This window comes from Tyto alba, unplaced genomic scaffold (genome assembly GCF_018691265.1).
Source record: "Tyto alba isolate M040663 unplaced genomic scaffold, T.alba_DEE_v4.0 Super-Scaffold_42, whole genome shotgun sequence".
Classification (NCBI taxonomy): Eukaryota; Metazoa; Chordata; class Aves; order Strigiformes; family Tytonidae; genus Tyto; species Tyto alba.
In genome coordinates, this window is record NW_024881318.1 from 38,389,853 (window position 1) to 38,409,415 (window position 19,563).

At 36.2% G+C, this 19,563-nt stretch overlaps 1 protein-coding gene across 5 annotated transcripts in view; it reads right to left on the bottom strand.

Moving 5' to 3' along the window:
- Positions 1-3,833: 3,833 nt before the first annotated feature.
- ZDHHC21 (zinc finger DHHC-type palmitoyltransferase 21) overlaps positions 3,834-19,563 on the bottom strand; it is a 39,448-nt gene continuing 23,718 nt past the window's right edge. For 4 of the 5 annotated variants that reach the window (XM_042804577.1, XM_033004199.2, XM_033004202.2 and 1 more), the window contains 2 exons: positions 7,231-7,274; positions 3,834-6,697 (listed from right to left, as the gene is read on the bottom strand). In XM_042804577.1, the coding sequence (XP_042660511.1) occupies positions 6,565-6,697; positions 7,231-7,274 (177 nt within the window). In that variant the 3' untranslated portion in view covers positions 3,834-6,564. Of the gene's footprint in view, positions 6,698-7,230; positions 7,275-16,400; positions 16,950-19,563 lie in introns of those variants that run through there. The other variant, XM_033004203.2, reaches the window with a different exon arrangement.

A 19,563-nucleotide genomic window follows, 5' to 3' on the forward strand; every position in this document is an offset into this window, starting at 1 on the left:
ATGTGAATGACAATCTGAATTGTCATGACATCTCACTTCATGCTTTATTAACCATGTGTTTATAAAATAATGAGTAAAAAAGCAGGACTATCTGAAGAACATCTCAGAACACACATTTTTAAACAGTTTCATCTGTTGAATCAGGACTGATCCATGGGAGATCAGATTTATTCTTAAAATTCCAAGTATGTGAGAATTCAAGTGTCTCAGCTGGACTGATTTTAAAAGTTATTTCTTGACACAAGAGCCACACATTTCCATCTGCTAAAGGTACCCGTGGCAACACCAGAAGATTGCATGAACTGGCTTAGGTTAGGAGATACTGACTCAGGCAACAAGGTAAAAACAACCTGAATTATATACAAAATAATGCTTAAGGTTACAAAAAGCTCCAGCTATGCTTTATTACTGCAAAAAAAGACAGCACCTGTTCAAAACCCATAAGGAGGTGTGAAAACTTCTTTCTGCATATTTCAGTGTATAAAATCCATAACAGATTTCAAATATCTTAAGCAATCAACTGCTTGCTCTCAACCCAAACCCAACTGGAACCAGAGAATTTGAATTTTTTTTTTTTTTTTTATCAAACCAATACTCTTATTTCCACACCTTTCCAGGCTACTCTACCACAGTGTCTATTCTGGCCAAGACAATGCGAACATGACTACAGGCAGGACTACTCTATGCTGCTGTGTGCTCGGTGAGAAGACAGGAAAAGAGCCGTCAAAGTTGAAAGTGAGCAGAGGAATGAAGAGAACTCTTCCAAGGTAGTAACTTTGCTATGGTAGAGAATTCATGACAACAGAACTGATTTTGTCTGGGTAAATGAGACACAAGTACAGCCAAGAAAGGTCTGATCTCTTACATAAATCACAATGGTGATTGCTCACAAGCAGAATTTCTTCCCAGGTCAAGCAAATGTTTCTTGAAAACATTCTCATTTGCACTCCATATTGACCCTTTCTACTACATAGACATATTACTGAAATGCTGAGTGTCAAACAGCAAATACTTCGGACAAAAGATCTAGAGCTGAATGAGAAGTCATTATCATCCTGATTTTATGGGAGACGCTACCTGCAGTTTCAACCTCTGAGATACTGGCTGAGGTTGCTTTTAAATTTAACTCCCTCTTTCTCAAACACAAAAATTCATAACGTAATTAATGTCAAGAATCAGCTACTCAGCAAGAAAACTAACTTAGCCAAATTTAAGCAAGTCATCTACTTAACACAAACTGCAAAGTAAGCTTCTGGAGATCTGGGACCTCTTGTTTCAAAGGTCCTTCAAGGATTCACACTAGTTAGCACACCAGAAAACCTTAAGGGCCATCAAGGGGTAATCTCAAAGGGTGGTAAAATGAGCGTCTACCTCTTACCTGACTACTAACCAGATGCAGTTGGAAGATAATAAGGGGAAGCCTACCAGGACTTGAAAAAGCACACCATGTGCCTACTACTCATTCAGTCTAGGTAAGAGCTAACAGAGAACTACAAAGTGGCTATCAGGTACACTAGCAGCAATTTAAACTGAGGACAGAAAAGAAAAAACCTTTCAGAGAGAAATGGTCTGGCTGAGAAGGGGCAGGCCCTCAGAGGTGTATACATAGGACTTGTGCTATGTATGTACAAAGCTGTCTAGGATTATTTTTATTGGCACTGCTGGACAGCTACAGTGCTCAGCTGGATCACTTCATTAGATTCAAACCTTCGTCCACAGAATTCAACATCAGATATGAGACTTTGTGGCTAAACAAAAGCTAAAAAATTATTGGAAGTGCAAAAATCAGAACAGTATCTTTGTCTCCTGAAAGTTCACTTTCAATCATATAGAAGACTATAAATAAAAGTGTATTTCTTATACACAATACTAAAATAACAATTTATTGTGCTTGGACAAGTAACAACTGTAGAGGTACAGGATTGAATAAGAAGTACTAGGTGGTACTAATCAATATCCACATTGTTTTATGGAACTCTTATTCTTCAGGAAGTACACTTAGTTTTTATTTGACAAATAGTTTAGAAGGGCTAGTACAGTATTACTGATGGGAATGTATGTAGAATAAGCAATAATTTTTGTCCAGAAGGATCAAGACTCCGCCATACAAAGAAAACAATTTTAAGGAATGAAATGATATTTCCAGTTGGTTTATTGAGAAACGACACTCAATAGTATTTGTCTTTGTGATATGGTTCTTCCAACAAAGTTAAATTGGCTTCTTATTTGTGAGCTGCAGCAAAATCGAATGCATGGTGAATATAAAGTGTGGAGATAGCCAAGTTAAATAATACATCTAAGTGGAAGTACCCTCAAATATGTGACAAAAACACTCTGCTATAAGTGATGTACTGCTGGCAGGAAGGCTGGCCAAGTACAATAAATAATGCATTACCAAAAAAAAAAGTATGTTATGTTAATTTAGAATTTCACATTACCAGAAAACTCATTATCATATGTTTCACCTGAATGCAAAGTTTACTTGAAAAACACTGTCTTTCACAGTACTGCAGAAATTCTATTTTTGCCACCTACATTCCTTATGTTGGCACACAATGGCCTGCTACAGCACAAAAGAAAGCATGAATTTGTAATTTATGAAAAGTATCATTTACTGAATAAAACTAGACAACTGTAAGATGAACACTGAACAACATCATATAACGTGTATTTAGCTGTGTAACTCCCACTCTTTGCAATGTCACTTCATTTAGTAAACTTTGGTAACAAATCCAAACAATTCTTTTGACCCCATCTCCATTTTCTCTGTGCTTTTATGAATCTTCCACTCATATTAGCCCATTTTAGATTCAAAACAAAGAAACTGCCTTGTTCAAAATCCATCCTACCACTCAATTCTTAGTTTCTTACTCATGAATTCTCAAGATTGAAAATGACTGCGTGTCTCAGCTCTTTGATGGGTGGTCCCTCAGATGAACAGATATTATAAGAAGATAGCAAGGTAGCATGGTTCAGTCCTACCACATGCTACACCATGCTGCAAATAAACCAGGTATTTTCAAATGTTTTCAGCTTATTTTTCATTCGTGGTTTGACTTCTCTTTGTACCCCTCAGGAAATCAAATACAGTTAAGCTCATAGCTAATATCCACTGCACTTATCCACTGTGCTTAATAAAACATATGTAGTTCTGATGTTGGATTAAGATGAAATTCATTAATACTGTCTATAAGGTTTTTTAAATTAATAACGACAAGCACTAATTAGTCTTCAGAATGCAGTTTCTACTAAAATAAAAGATCATGAAGGAGAGCTGGAGGGAAGGAAGTGGGATTTCAAAGTAAAGGTTCAAAGGATTTCAAGGTTCAAAGGATTTCAGATTAGATCATAAAAATCTACCTGATCTCTTCCTGCTTGAACAACTCTTCTGAGAATCAGTTTCAGAAACATTGATTTAATAAACTAATACCATGATAGGGTCATTGGCTAGAATTTTGAAAAATATTTGTATTACTTTTACACTTTTAGAGGCCTGTCATTCAAAGAACAAAGCTCAGTGCCTTCTGAAAATGAAGCCTCTCCACATTCTCCCTTCTCTCCTCCACATACTCTGAAATGGGATAAAAAATTAAGTAGCTGCCTTAATGGTATTGCATATTGATTCCTAATGGTGAGGATGAACAGAAGACTGAGAAAAAATAATAAAAAAAAATCCAACAATGCCAAAACATTTGAGAAAATGTTAATCTGTGAAATTATTATTTTGATTTAAGAACCAGACAAGATTTTCACGTACATCATCTATTTAAATATATAACTAATGCTTCAGCCTCAAGGTTCTTCTTTTGGTCATTTAAGTAAGCACCTCAGAATTTTCAGATTTTTAATTTTTAATTTTGCAATTGAATTTTAGAAAGGAAAGTCGAGCAGTTCTGAAGATTTCCTGCAGAAACCCGTCACGGCCACGCAGCACAGACCCCGCCCACCGCTGACGTGCTCCCGCCCCGAGAGGCCAGCCCCGCCACTACCAGGGACGCGCACCCCAACCCGCCCAACACACCTCCCTTCCATGCCCAGCGCGTCATCATGACGCGCTCAGCCGGGCACCGCCCCCGCTCCGGGCCTGGAGCCCGCCGTCGTGGCGCAAGATGGCCGACAGAGGGCGCGTGGAGAGCGCACAGGGGCCGCACACCCCAGTCAGCGCGGGCGGTTGGGCCAACGGTCGGCGCGGGGTCCTTAGGTGTGTTACCACCTTCCACCTTGTGCTTGAGAGCGCGGGCGTGTAGCAGCGCACGACGCTTGGGCTGCCCGTGGGTGGTCATCCACACAAAGCAGGCGAAATGTCATTGTCCCGCCTCTTCGTGGTGTATCAGGTACAAAAATGAAACACGCTGTTTATGTCTAAGCGTACCACCATTGAGCAGATTCGGTATTGCAGATTTGGTTCTCCATGCACGGTTAAATTAACTGGAACAATGATACTAGAAACCAGAAAGAATAATTACGTGCTCCCACAGCGAACGTATCAAGAATAGTTAAATTCTTGACTGTCTTAATAAGCTTCAGAACTGTATGATCTGCTGCGATAGTAGATTAGCATGAAAAACTTAACTACCATGCTTTGCTCATGAAACAGATTTAAATATTGGCGCATAAAACTTCTATTATTTCCCTGTGTGATTCACAGACTATAATACTGGCATTCCTTAGCAAAAAAAAAAAAAAAAAAAAAGGCAAATATAGCCATTACTTGATAATGTATATGCACATTCTTTTTAATTTCAAGCATCGCTCCAACCTTTCCATCCACTTTCCTCAAGCTCCTTTGTTTAAATATTGCTGCCTATACCATCTTAAAGAAAGTCTAAGTTCACTTCTAAAAATGCCATGTAAAAAAATGGTTGAACATTGGGCTTGAAATTTAAATGAAGGAAATATTGCATCAATTTTTAAAAGAAGGAAAGTAAAGTTGGTTCAAATGTTAGAAATTTACAAAAGTTTAAAATTCAAGTGATTTTCAAGATGCACCTTTTTGAACTTTCAATGGATCATCACCATCTGTTAATTCAATAAAGGGACACCCAACACTGGCAGTGACTGTTAAAATTATAAATGAGCTGATGAAAAAATTAATTATGAATAGCCCTCATGACAAATCCATCCCTTCTTTTTGAATGAACTGTTCACAATTACTTTCTCCAACCACAATCTATGTATATTACATGCTGATTTTGTGGCTTTTACTATAATCCTGTTGCATGGCTGTCATTTAAGGTGGATCCTAGTCCTGTTAGACTAGACAACAAACACAGTAAGCAGCATATAACTGAAAACACTGAAAGCAGTTAATTTCTCATAAAAATTCACAGGACTTTCAAAAATCATCTCATGCTGATATTTGTATAGATACAGAAGGCTAGGATAAATTACATCATTTTTCCAGATACAGCAAAGCTGAGCCAGTACTTTGGGCATCATTGTCATTTTAGCAGATGTAATCTTAAGGATGCTTTCTTCGGTTAACTACTTCCATACTTAAAGGGCGCACAACAAGCTATAGTTCCCTATTAAATCAGTTAATATACTTCACTACACATGTTAATAGCAAATATCTGTATTTGTGTATAAATTTTTTAAAGTATTTTCACATATATTTCCCATATACAAACACTTAGACCAATTCCAGATAATCATTATTAAATCAAAGTAAATACAAAATTTATAATTTTATTGACAATATATTCTTCTTTATGGTACATTATGCTAACTAATTAAATCTGCATTTTTAAGAAGTTATCACTCTAGTACTTGCACCATACAACCTTTTTGTAGAATTATTGCAAAGAAATCCTTGGGGTACAGGGGAAACATGCTTTCTGTCTGTATATTTTACCCTGGAACATTTAATCACTTTTGTTGACATAAAGACATGAATATTTTTCACTAAGATCACATCTGTGCAGAAGGATAACTGTAAGATGTAAGATTTTTCTATATGAACGCATACATTTACATGTATTTATAAAAACATCTCTGAGAAAGGTTTAGGAAGAAGTCTGCCTCAGTTTTAAATGTTACCTTTTATAGTGGAGTGCTGCAGGATTACTATCATAAATAAATGGCAGTATCAGGGAATTTTAAACACATGTAGCACAAAAAATACATTAATATTATCTAGACAGACCTACTGATAAAAGCACTGAAAAAAATTCAAGACCGAATAAAACACTCAGTGGGAAAGCTAACAATCAATGTAAACTTCAGTGTTTTCTACCAAAAAAAAAAAAAATCAAAAGAGCCAGTATCAAACAAATAGAGTAAGACTGCATTCCAGTCATTCAGCTTTGGTATTAACCTAAAAGACAAAAGAAATCCCTTTGGAAAGCTAATTGAAAGTAAATATGCCTAAAGTTAAACATACAACTTGCATTAATCTCAGAGCAGAATCAAGACCACTATTAAAATAAAGCCTGGGGCACATTGTGATGCCTATGATTGGTGGGTGGATTTTAATTGACTTGAAGACTGTCATAGTCCTATTATCATAAAACCTGTAATGCACTTCCAGCATGGAGGACCCATCTGTGCCCACCATCCATCTGTTTAGACGTGATTGGCAAAGTGGTAGGGAACTCGCAGTGGTTGCCTCTGCCTGAAAGGAATAAACCACAGGATCTTCCACTGAGTGCCAAAAACTTCTGAGAAGGTCTGCTGCCATGGCTTTCGGGGCCTCGATCTACAGAAGACAGCATTATTAGTGAAAAACAGCACGCCCACGGTGCACTTCAGTCAGCTAGAACAATGAAGGTTGGCTGGGGATCCATTACTGGACTCTGATGAATTGTGTCCCAGCATCACAAACATAGCTTTTCTTTCATTACGGCACGCAGCTGAGACTTAACTCTGGAGAACAGAAACTATCTGTGTCGCCAATCAACCAAAGGCAACTTTTGAAACAGAGGAGAACCTCAGAATCAGTGAAATGTATGTCAAGACACAGCAGAAAGAGTCTTTTGATCTGTACTTTTGAAAGAAAATATAGTTCCACTGGCTGTCAGTAGGGAAGGAATAGGAATAACGTGAGGTTACTTTGTGTACAACCAATATTAAAAGATTAGTGAGCTGCTGCTAGAGATAGGAATTACAGGGCACAGTACCATGCAAAATAATCTTAACAAAGTGCCTTTACTTCCTTTCTCACAGAGTTAAAAACAACAGCTACTCCTTTAGCTTTTCAGCAAATAAATATAGAAAATTTACAGCACTTACATCTCTTCACAACAGTTTGACATTTTTTCTATACTTGTAGTGTCCTGTTGAAGAAAATAAAACACAATCAAAAAGTATTTATTTACATTCCTAACTGTTAAAATATAATTATGTAAGCAACTAAATAAAGCAGGGAATCAACTCTTAGTGTACACTTCTTTGGTATTAGTCCAGTAGGTTACATATTACTCATACGCCATATTAGTTTTAAACAGCTGTGAATTATACACACAAATTTACTCAGTCTGTTTTTTACAAACATGATAAGAAACTACACTGTGTAGTTTTACTAAAACATCACACACCACATAATGTCAACAAAAACTTACAGCTTTATTGCAGCTAAAATTCAGATACTACAATTAATTCCTGGGATATTTAGAAGTAATGTGTGTAAGGTATACTCTTGCCATGTTGCCATGCTTTTCACAAGCACACATTCCAGACTTGCAGTAGTCCACTGAGATAACCACAGGAAAATCTAGTAAAATGCAACTATTAACAGATGTAGTATTTGGAAAAGCAGGTGCTATTACATAGTTTTAAAACAGTCATCATCATGAGTATTATAACAGCACCACTAGGAATATACCATCAACTTCCACAGTCACTACAGGTAAATATCTTCTTTTAAAATGTAACAAAAGCTAAATAATGTGCAGAGTGAAGGCACCCCTGCAGGTAAGAGAAAATTAAATTCATATTTTACTTTTCTGAACATGACTAATTTAATGAGCCATAAAGTTTTATAATTAACAAATCAATTTAAGCTTAGATCATCCCCAAATAAAACTTTTTAAACTACCAACAATACTACTTTTTTTTCTCACTTTTGCCCTATATATTTAACAAAAAAGCTTGCTTTGTGGGTATGACTTCAGTTTTAACTCCAGCAGTATTAGTGTTTTCAATGCACATTCCTAGTTCATTATGTCTCAAAATCACTCATGAGGTCCAAAATACAGTAATTGAAATATTTCTCATGGTTCCATCTCTTTTTCATGGCAGCTTGGTATTTCCCTTTACTGTTTATTGATTTAGGCATGCACATAATGCACCTGTCAGATTACACTAGCATTTGAATGAAAACAAGAGCTAGTCTCTATTGTCCCAGCCATACAGAGACATGAGGGTTGTGGTTTAATTAGCCTGAGACTTCACTGTCATCTGGAAACACTACCTAGCAATAAAACCACACTGTGTTCCTTGATTGTTCCTGCCACCAGTGCACCCAAAACAGTGCAGGCACTGCTGGGATTCTGCCACCATCTTTCATAAAGCTTTGAAGGGGAAGAGTGAAATGTGAGTGGGAAATAATGTACAGGAAGCTGCTCCGCTGCTTCAGCAGACATGGGTGGCCTCAACTCCCCCTGCCAAATTTTGTCTTTCTAAATCCTCCTACCAGCTGACGTGTTTTGGAACAGGATCCCTTACCACATGCTAAATGGCCAAAATCTTAATTCTGCCCATGACCAACCTGCCCAGCTGAATTCCAGATGCACTATGGCAAAGGAGAGAAGTCCCCTCGTCTGACGCCAGCCCACCAGGATGCACAAACTCTTCCCTGCTCGCACACAGAAGGCATGCCCACAGCAGACTACATAAACCATTCTGGCCCCATCGTTAGGTGGGTTAGAACAACTGCTCAATAGCGAGAGAGGACAGGACTGAAGGCCACAGACTGTAAAAACTGTCTGTTGTTTTGATTCCCATAGACAAACTGCTTCTCCTCTCTACCTGATGGGCCTGTCTAGCATATTCCCCCTCCCCTGCCATGAGTGGCAGGAAAGCATTACAAGACACAAGCCATTTTCCTTGTCAGGGCAGGACCTGACTGCACAGCCAAGGGATATGCTGCTTCCATGGGCTAGCTTTCTTTACAGCTCTTGTCAGAACAAACACCAGCTCTTCTGACCACAGAAAATCACACAGAATTTTCTGAATAAAAAGGGCTAAGTAATCACAGTTGTTCCTTTCATGACCTTTTGGTGAGGATGTAACAGCATTTTCATGAGATGCTATAGCTCCTTCTGTAACTGCAGAAGTATCTCAGCTCTGGGAATTACCCTCTGGTCATCTCAAAGCTGTCTACCTGATAGTACAAAATAATATTGGTATATTTAAAAGCAACGATTGCTAATGATTTTTTGTACAACAGTAGCATGCTAGCCCAGGCTATAATTGATTTCTAGCTATCAAAGATTTATGCTATCATTTCACAAAAGGAGCCTTTAAACAGCTTTGGGTGCAGAAGTAACATAACAAAATATTACCCTAAATATGACTTTTTGCTATGTTTCTCCACATCGTTTATTCATTAATAATTTGAACTGCTCCCTGTGAGATTTTTGGAGGATTTCCCAGGTTAGGAACAGAGGTTTGTATTTCTGTTATCAAGACCTGAAAGATGCCTAACAGGGTCTTCCCCCCTCAAAAATGTAAGGCATTAAATTAACAAACTAAGTGAAAGCACTAAAGCAGGAACTGCAGAAAATTACTCTAAAAAAAGACTGACAATTTTCCATACCTTTAAAACATACTAAGGATTTTAGTTGGATAGGAAGTCAAAGAAAATCCTCCTTCCTGCCTTCCTCCCTCCCTTCCTGCCTTCCTTCTTCCATTAAAATGCCAACATCTACTTTAGAATAGTTTTGCTTTACCGTAAATGAATCGGGACTGAGCAGTGAACCCTTTGCTTCTGGGATACTATTTCAGAATTAAGAAAATTTTACAGTCACATTTTAAAAGCTGTGAACTAGGGCTGGAGGGAATGAGAGGAAACAGCTCTCTGAAGTTGAGCTGCTTAACAAGTGCTAGTGACTGAACTGAAGAAACCAAATGCCCCCTCACAGCTTCCCTCCCCCAACTCCACTGCCAAACAGTTGGGCTCATTTGAAATGTGCTTCATTTGGGAGGGAACCAATTTACCTTTTCACATGAAAGTGAAGTTTCACAGCATCCCAGGAACTTCAGTAGCCCCTCTGGAGACAGGAGAGTAAGCAAAGGGATAAGACTAAAGTCAAGTTTTGGCCTGTTATTTAAGGCTTTCTTCTCAGATAGATTAATTTTTCTTCTTTTGGAGACAGGAGGACCAGAATAACCACTACTCTTCTGAATGACATATTCTCTTCATTAACACACCTCACAAATGGCTTTCAACCAGAATATTATCTCTCTTAATTATGCATTTGATGTATACTGAGGTTTTTCTACAACATCAGCATAACTGTGTTCAGAAGTTTTGGCTGTCTGCATCTACTATCAGCTTGGGTTACTATTAATACAGATAGAACTCTGCTAAGATTTTTTTTTTCTTCCAGATTCACAGCCAATGTGATGTTAAAATCTTTTGGAGAATTGGCACTCATCCAAAAATGGAAAATAACTTCGTATGAGCAAACATTGCATATCTACTGAGTGCTAGTAATCTCCATCTCCAAATATCCCACAAAATTTACAATTGCATACAAGATGAAAGTGACTAACCTACAACTTACTGATTTCACATGATGGGTCATCTAGATGCCCAGTCATCACCCAGATTGGAAACAGCTATTGTTCCTGCACCTAGTTATTCAGCGATACATGCCCACTGGTGAGCATCTTAAAGCAACTAGGAAAAAAATACCATACCATAGTGAGAAAGACAAAAGAAACTAGAGGAAATAAATAGAGCAATCATTAACAACATATCACTTTAAAACAAGAGGAAAAGGGAAAAGAGTTTAGAGTTTGCTGAGGGGATGAGAAATTTTTTTTCTTGCTTTGAGGACTTACTACAAGTCTGTAAGAACAGCTTGCCCACACTAAGTAAAGTAAGCTACTGCCATAGCTAAGACTGTTATGTGAGGAACGGAGAGACATAGGAAAGAGCACCGACTGAATTCTGCAGACCAACTTAAAATTCATTTGCAAATGAATGCACCTGTGTTGATGTATTTTACATCTATATTTTTAACTAGTATAACCAAATGCCTGAAAAAAACTAGTTTTTTTTAAAAAGATCACATGGGCTCTTTAACAAAATGTGCTATAGGATGGGATTCATCATGAACTAATTTATCATGGAAGAAGCACACAGAAATAATATTTTTCTCTTACTAATTCATGTTTTCCAAAGGAGAAGCTGTAATTTGTAACTCACAGGAATAACTCCAAAGCATGCAGCCACAATCTGGTTCGATTTTTCTTGTTTGCTTAAAGTGACATGTAATCAATACTTTTGATTTAATACTTGCAATAGAAGAATGTCAGCATTATGCCACACTTTCTTAATATAGTATTTTCAAATACTCAGTATAAAATAATCAGCAGGAAAGTATGACAAAGCAGAAAGAGAAAAAAACAAACAAAACTTGTAAGCCTTCCTGGATTTGCAGACATTGCTTTTATCCGAAAGCACAAGACAACATATCCTCTACCTGAACAATACATTTTTTCATTCCTTCTGACTAATGTCCTTCCGTTGTGTGTATGTAAATGACAGGTAAGCAATTGAAAAATATTAAATACTGAACATCTCATAGAATACTTAATATTTCAGAAATTTTCCTTTTTGGCATTAATTACATGTTGGGTTTACATTTGGCCACTTTTTAGCATCGTTTTCTTAATTTAGACTTCTCTTAAAAGATAATGTGATTAATTTTATCAATTGAAATTAGGTTCAATTACTATTTCAGTTTTAACTTTAAATCCCTAAATCAGAGAACTGTGTGCAAAATGAAAAATGAAGATACACTGTGTTATATCTAGGGAATACTCCTACACTCCTGTATGCTCTGATGAATCTAGTTAAACACTTTTCCAATCTATTTTTCAGATATTTAAAAATGATTAAATGAAAAGAAAACTTCTGATAACAAATTAGGAACAAATCTACAAAGAAGATGATACAAACAGATCTCTTTTCTTCAGTCTATTTCAAATCCATGGTGTGTTAGGTGCAGAATGCTGCATGACTGCAAGACACATGACAAAACATTCTTTTTCTTGATACTTACGAATAGCTTTTTAAGACAAAAATATTAAGAAAAAAATATTAAGAAAAAGGCTAGCTGTTGACCTTCCTCACATAAAAGCCATTTTAATGGTCTGATGTCTAAATCTGACCAGCAACATTTAAGCAAAATGTACTTATCCCCCAGAACACTCAAACATCAGTATTATAGTTACTTATTTTCATTTGGTTAAAAGTATGTCCTTTACTAATTAGAAAAATAATTGAGTTGTAAAAGGACTTCCTCCTTGAGTGATGAACAGGGGATTATTTTTGGCATGATATTTTTGACTCTCTGTACAGTATAAAATCTCTTTGATTAAATTTTCTAACTCATGCTTTTCCTTAATACTATTGTAAATAATTAATTTCAATAAAAGTATTCCCACTTTGAATAAACCATGTAGTGATCTAAATAAAACAGATGAGATCTTTTGCCACATAGTGTCTTACTTGAATTTATTCTCACATTTTAAATAGCTTATGAAAGAGGTTTTTTAAATGAACAAAAATTTTATTCTGATGGTAAATAGGTGTTTAAGATTGTCAGAATACATTCATTAATAATGTTAAACAAATTGCTAGTCTATTTGAGAAAAATAAGATAAAGGTACAAAAGACTTTACACAGTTAACAAAATCTCGTTGAAAGACCGGGGCATCACTAATTATTGACAATTAGATTTACAGAACTTCATGCAGTCTTCTAATAGGAGATTTACATATAGGTGGATTAAAGGTAAAGACAGGAAAAAGGGAAGGGATAAGAATAATGGGGAAGATACATGCAGACAATGTTAACATGAACTTACTTTCTTTTACATCTCTAATTTCAAATTACTATTTCGGTTTATAGTACATATATCTTTTGCTCTCCCTGTACAATTACTTTATACCTTGCACTTTATTATAGCCAGGTAAAGAACACATTTGCCTGGGAATCTTAATTTCCCCTACCAAACCTAATTTCTCTGTGCTAAACTTAATTTTGAGGATTAATTGCACCTTGATTACATTTCTGCCACGTTTGAAAAAACAGCAAAAGCCTGTAGTATTTCACTAAACAAAATAGCATTTAATAGATTAGCTGAATAAACCTGCAGTTCCAAATATTTTTAAGATACATATTTTTAAAGACAAAAAGCATTTTAGCACAACTAGATGACTTGCAAACTCTATATTAAAACAGAAATTGATCAACACTGCGAAATATGCAAAGAATTAAAAAGATGTCGTTTTTATTAATGGAATAACTGCAGTCATATTTTCATTATTTTGAATTTTAACCTTTGTAAAATTTTGTCTTATTGGTTACACAAAGAATTTAAAATTTTTCACTGTCGTTTTTATTGTTGCAATTCATTTTTGCATTATACTACTAGATGAAAGTATACTCCTAAAGAAAATTCAATGCTTGAAAATATTCCTTTGGAATAAATATATCAGTAATTAAGTTTGTACAATTTCCATCTTTTTCCAATTTCCTTACAAGGAAGTTTTTGTTCTTTTGAGAAGTAAAGAACCCCTGAGCAAAACAAATAATGTTCCTTACTACATGCTCACTGTAAATATAAGTCACACAAAGTAAAATAGTTAAAATATATGAATTAGCAAGTTCAAGATGTTCATGTGGAGATGGATCTGTTTACAAGAACAACAAAAAATATCTAGTGAAATATGTTTGCTACTTGAAGGTGAAAAGAAGAAACACTGCAACAATAATAAAACATAGCACTTAACAAATATAAAAAATTTTTACTGCTTCTAAGGGGAAAAATTTATGTGGTAGGCATCATATTGTGCACCAGACAGAACTTGTAGTTGAACACCAGCTGTTAAACTATTTTCCTTCCATCCTCCCCAAAGCAAATAAAGGTAAATTTCTCTCTACCAGATACACACAGTACTGATGCACCAGGATACTGGCATATCACTGTACACCATTCAAACAGTTAATTAACAAGAAACCCCAGTAGCACTAATTAAATTAATAAATTCACTGTCCACTTAGTTTATAAGAATACATCCACAAAGATCACATGGTATCTATTAAATTTATAAAAGCCCATTTATTACATAGTGTTGTCCCAGTGAAACAAGTTAATTACTAAATAATTTTAATGAAAAGTTTTCCTCTGCAATACTAACATGCACATATCACATAAAATCCTATTTAATGGACTATAGAGGAAAAATGAAGAAAATGCCTAATACCATATAAATACTTTGTTTGAACATATGGAAAAACGAAAACACAAACAGTTTAGTGTTTAAAATCAAAAACAATCATAGGTAATCCTTTAAAATTAGGGTTCAGATTAGTGTCTGCAAAGGCTGCTGTTTAACTGAAACATCTGGCAGTGTTACATTGAGAGACAGGCCTTTTTTAACTTTGGAAATGGGATTAGTAGATCAGTTATTTGTAAATGCCCAAGTAATTTCTAATTATTTTATCTGGGTCACAGATAATCTGCTTTTACAGGGCTCCCACAATGACATCAGAGGATCACTGCTGAACTGATTATCCTGTTACCTTCCACTATCCATGGGAAGACGGGATTTTCCTTTTGTACAGAGGAAGAGAAAGAAGTGGCTGATTGCTTCGGACAGGTGTCAGCCAACAAAATAAAGAACAGCACAGATCTGGAGAGGAAGAACATCTCTAATGTGCAAAGGGTACTAGCCTTAAAAAAGGTCAGCAAACTGAATATGTCTTAGTAGTGTCTGGTGCAATTTAAAACCTCACTAGATATGAATATATCAAAATAATCAGACAGGCTATTGTTTAAAAAAGCATGCTATATTATTTATTACTTGTTCTACAGTAATGTCTTGCAGATCAAACATAACCTATGTCATAATATTACTGTATAAATAGAAAAACTGATTTTTAACATTATTTAACTGTCAAAGTGACATGAAAGTCATACAGAAATACTTAAAGCAAAAATGGAACATGAGCAAGAGAAATTCAAATACCAGGGCTAGGTTTGTATCAGTAAAAACATGAGCATCCTGACAGTTCCACCTTTTTAAGAGCCTGAATTGCAGCTCTTTACCTCCTACAATCATAAATCAGAAGCAATCTGATAGTTGATAAGAGACTTCTTTTTTTTTTCCTTTGGTGAATTTATGTCTTTTCCTACGAATAAATAGTCTAGTTGTAAATTTTTTAGGAAAAGAAGTGTCTGTTACACACAAAAATATCAAATAAGAAGGGACTTCTTAAAAACACATGACAAGAAAATATGTCCTGAGAAGACAAGTAAGTTTCTGGATAACATTTCTTTCGGCTCCCAATTAAATTTTATTATTTGATTATGAGGATAACTACAGAAAAAATGTAACTGGAAACAAAATCGAGTAACAGAGATGTGCCCTCCTCAAGATTTTCTTCTGCATTAAGTGCAAAATATTATTTTCTAGATAATCTTTGCATTTGCCATTGCAATACAATGTCATTAATAAGTAGTAATTGCAGAAGACTGGATTTTTTTTATTTTGTAGAAAATTTAAAAACTTTCTGAAATTGAATTATCTCAAGCAAAATGATAGTTTATCTATAAATAGTATTTTTACTATTTATGACAAACCATCAAATAAAAAAAATATCTCTATCTTCATGGAGTGTTAAAGTGTCTAGACTAGAATTATCTCATTACCCTGTAGTGGTTGATACAAAAGAGAATAATTGCTTGCAGGAGTACAAGCAGCTAGAAGTAGTCTGAAGTAATGGGTACCAATAATTTTTAAAAAATAAATATATGTTATTCTCAGTAGGAGAACATTTAGTTTTTCTAGGGTGGATCTGACAAAATTTTGTTTATTTGTTTGTTTTTTACTTAATGTTTTATGCTGAGCTTGCTTTTATTTTCATGCAGTGTCATTAAAAACCACGCCGCCTGGGAATGTAAGAATACAACCTCATTTCCAGTTAAGGAATATAAAAGTCAAATTTGCCCTACAAGCAACGACAGGGAATAGAGGACTGGTAAAGCAAGCACCAAGCACAGAAGATAAGAGGGCCTTCAACATAAATGCACAGTCATTTTGAAAACTACATCAAACAGTGCTTTCTTCACGGGTGAAACTAATTTCTTCCACCCAGTTCTCTAGAAACATTAAAATTATAAGAAGACTAATTGTTACGCTGAGATTTTAATAAGAGTATCTCCTTAGAATCCCAGAGTTCCTAAATTAGAGTTAGAAAGAACTTAGATACTTCTATTTCCAAAGTATCCAAATAAAAGTTCCCCAAGAGTGATCCCAGGTACATGCTGGAAGAAGTGTTAAAATTCAGGATGATAATGAGAGCAAAGGCAAACAGAGCTTGGGGAAAGCAACTGGAGGAGGACGAAAAGAGCCATGTGCCCCTTCTGCTAGAAGTGTGTTTCACATACACTAGTTTTGAGGGAGAAAGCACTAATCTCCTATACAGAGGCCACCTCAGCTGCTCCCGTCCTCACTGGAACAATCCATGTCAAAAGTTCATCTAAGGGCAGTTTTTGCCAACCAGCAGTTCTCCTCTCATTGTAGAAAGTCACCTCTTTGCTCCTTTGTATCCTGGACCTCCAGATGAGATACAAATAGCCTTGTGCTAATGATACGCTAACAGTGATCCCACAGTAAGAGGTGGTAAATGTACTCGGAGAAGTTACTGCATGTCAGGTAACTTGGTCTATTAATCACCCTCTTGAGCAGTACAGCCTTAAGAACATTCTCTGTGTAGGAGACAAATTTGAGTACACAAATTACAAAGTTTTCATTTTTACCAGAAAGCACATTTTTTTCCAAGCATCTTAGTATCTGTTGAACACACATGAAAGGGGATAAAAGCAGATTACATGAATTTTTTTCTTAGAGAACTTTTACATAATGGATCTACTGTTATAACCAATGAGAGTTATGCACAGATAGGCAAAGAAGCTCAGTCAACTACACAACAACATTGAATTTTGGAAGGTGCCAGCACACACAGCAAAATATTTCATCTGCACTACATAATGTGCTGCTTTGCTTTCCTGTTCTAGCTACTGCCCTGTTTCAGAAAAACATGCTGGAGTATACCAGATATATCCTTTCCGTCACATGTTCAGTTGGACAACAATTTTTTTCTGAAAAAATTTATCAAAGAGGAGAAAATGCCAGTATTTCCCCCTAAAATCCTATTGAAAACGTCTACTTGTTCTTATGGCTTGTCAAGATATCACTTAATTCTAGTAAAGAGCAACTCTGCTTATAAATATGCTGTATACAAAGATCACTTAATGCAAATTAATTCTATACATTCAACTTTATCTATCTTGCTGCAGTGGCATAAGAATAAACATGTAAATACGAAGAATCGGCACGAGTACTCTGACCTGGGGTATGTATCCTGCTTCATAATGCATGCTACACTCCAATTATTTACATCTGAGCAGAGCCATCAGACTGTAGAAATCAACCATAAACAATGAAGCACGAAGTTGCCACTTCAGGTCCTAGCTCCTTATTACTGACGATGCTAAATGAGGACAAACACCACTGCGGTTTCATTATCCCACGTTGCTTCTGCGAGGCTGACAGTAAGCAGAGCACATTCTATGTGTGCAGAAGATACTGAAAGACTGAAAACTGGGGAATTTTTTTTTATATGCACATCCAATATTCCTGGAAAAAGTTAGCCTTAGCCTCATCTTGCTTAGATGAAACAGAAACTATTGGCTTGGTTTCTGAAAAATTATATGACAGTCAAGCAAGTCTACCTAATGGAGAATTGGGAAGTTTTGTTACAAAAGGGTCAAAGTTTGATAAATCTTGAGTTTATTTTTCTTTTCAAAAATACTGTTTTGTCAGCATTTGAAATATAGGTAAGTGATAATGTTAAATCCCAACAAAGCTGAACTTCGTGGATTCTTTTAGCAACAGTATGTATCAGTCAAAGTTTAGAACACCGCTGCAATGCTGATTGTCTCTATTATTTAAAAATAACTTTTATCCAGGAGCTGTGGAACTAATCTTGGCTTGATGTTAAACTGCAAACAGGCATGGAGCATAAACTAGGAAATGTTTATTATCTGATTTCCTGTACAAGCACAACTTAAGAGCTGCTGTGCTTCACTGTTTTCAAAAGGTCCATGTTCTTGTCCATCTCTCTTGCACACACCTCTGGGCAGCTTCAGCAATCACTGAAAATTAGTGGTCTCAATAATAGCTATGGAGCAATTAATATAGCATGAATGCTTTAACTGTGCATGTATCTCCCTTCAAGTGTTTCAGTTTCTTTTAAATTAACCCCAAGCCTGCACTATTACACTTCAAGGACTGTGTTCTACTGTTAAATAAATTTTGATCTGTACCTTCTATTAATTTAAGCTTAATTTCATCATTAATTCATTATTTTAAATAGAGCTCATTTCAGATACAATTTGCTTAGTTTATACAGGAAGGTTAGATGCTGAACAGTAACTCCAGCACAGCACACAGTAGGAGCATTGCTGTCTCTTAGTTATCACGGTTCATTGCTTCCACAGCACTTGAATGTCTTCCACGCTGTGCACTCAGCACTGTGGGTGGGTATACCCAGTTTCTTTGTTTCCCTATTCTATGTATCATAGCATGTCTTCAGGGAGCCTACAGAGAAACTACTCACTCACCTGCTGCTCCCTCCTCTGCCTTTCCCGTTGGCTAGCCAAAGCTGTTACTAAGTCCTTATGGAGGAAGTAAATCCCCACACTACAATGCTGACAATCAAAATACACTTGCACAGGAAGATTTTCCAACACAGCTTGCAGACTAAGCACAACCTCACCAAACAGATCTGGCTTTGTTCGTTTGAAGTCTGACCAGTTGTTCCCAAGCAGATTTCTTCAAAATGACTGTGTTTATTCTTGCCAATTCTATACTCACAAAGAAAGGAATGAAACGTAAGAAAATGATTGTGCTGCTGGTATGGAAATGATTTGAGCAGGGTATGGACTCAACGATCTATGTTCTTCAATAAGTCAATGCAACAGCGTCCACGTGTTGTGAATTAATTAGAGAATGGAGATCCCAGTAATGGATTTCCACATCCCCAGCAATCCCAACCCAACAATCCCAAACCTAGAAACTTGTCCATATGGGGCAAGCACAATTAGTTCCTCCTCTATAGGTAGGGTGCAGTGAGAGGCCCTAATACAGAATATCTGTACGTTCCAGCACCTGCCTCTCACACATCTATAGCCGCAACTACTGCGGTGTCTTTATTTCACAGTTTGGCACAGAGGACAGAAGAGAATGTCTGGGCATACTGCAGCTCAGCAATCCACAGAATTATGATTTGAGTACATAAAAGGAGGTTGGACTTGAAAA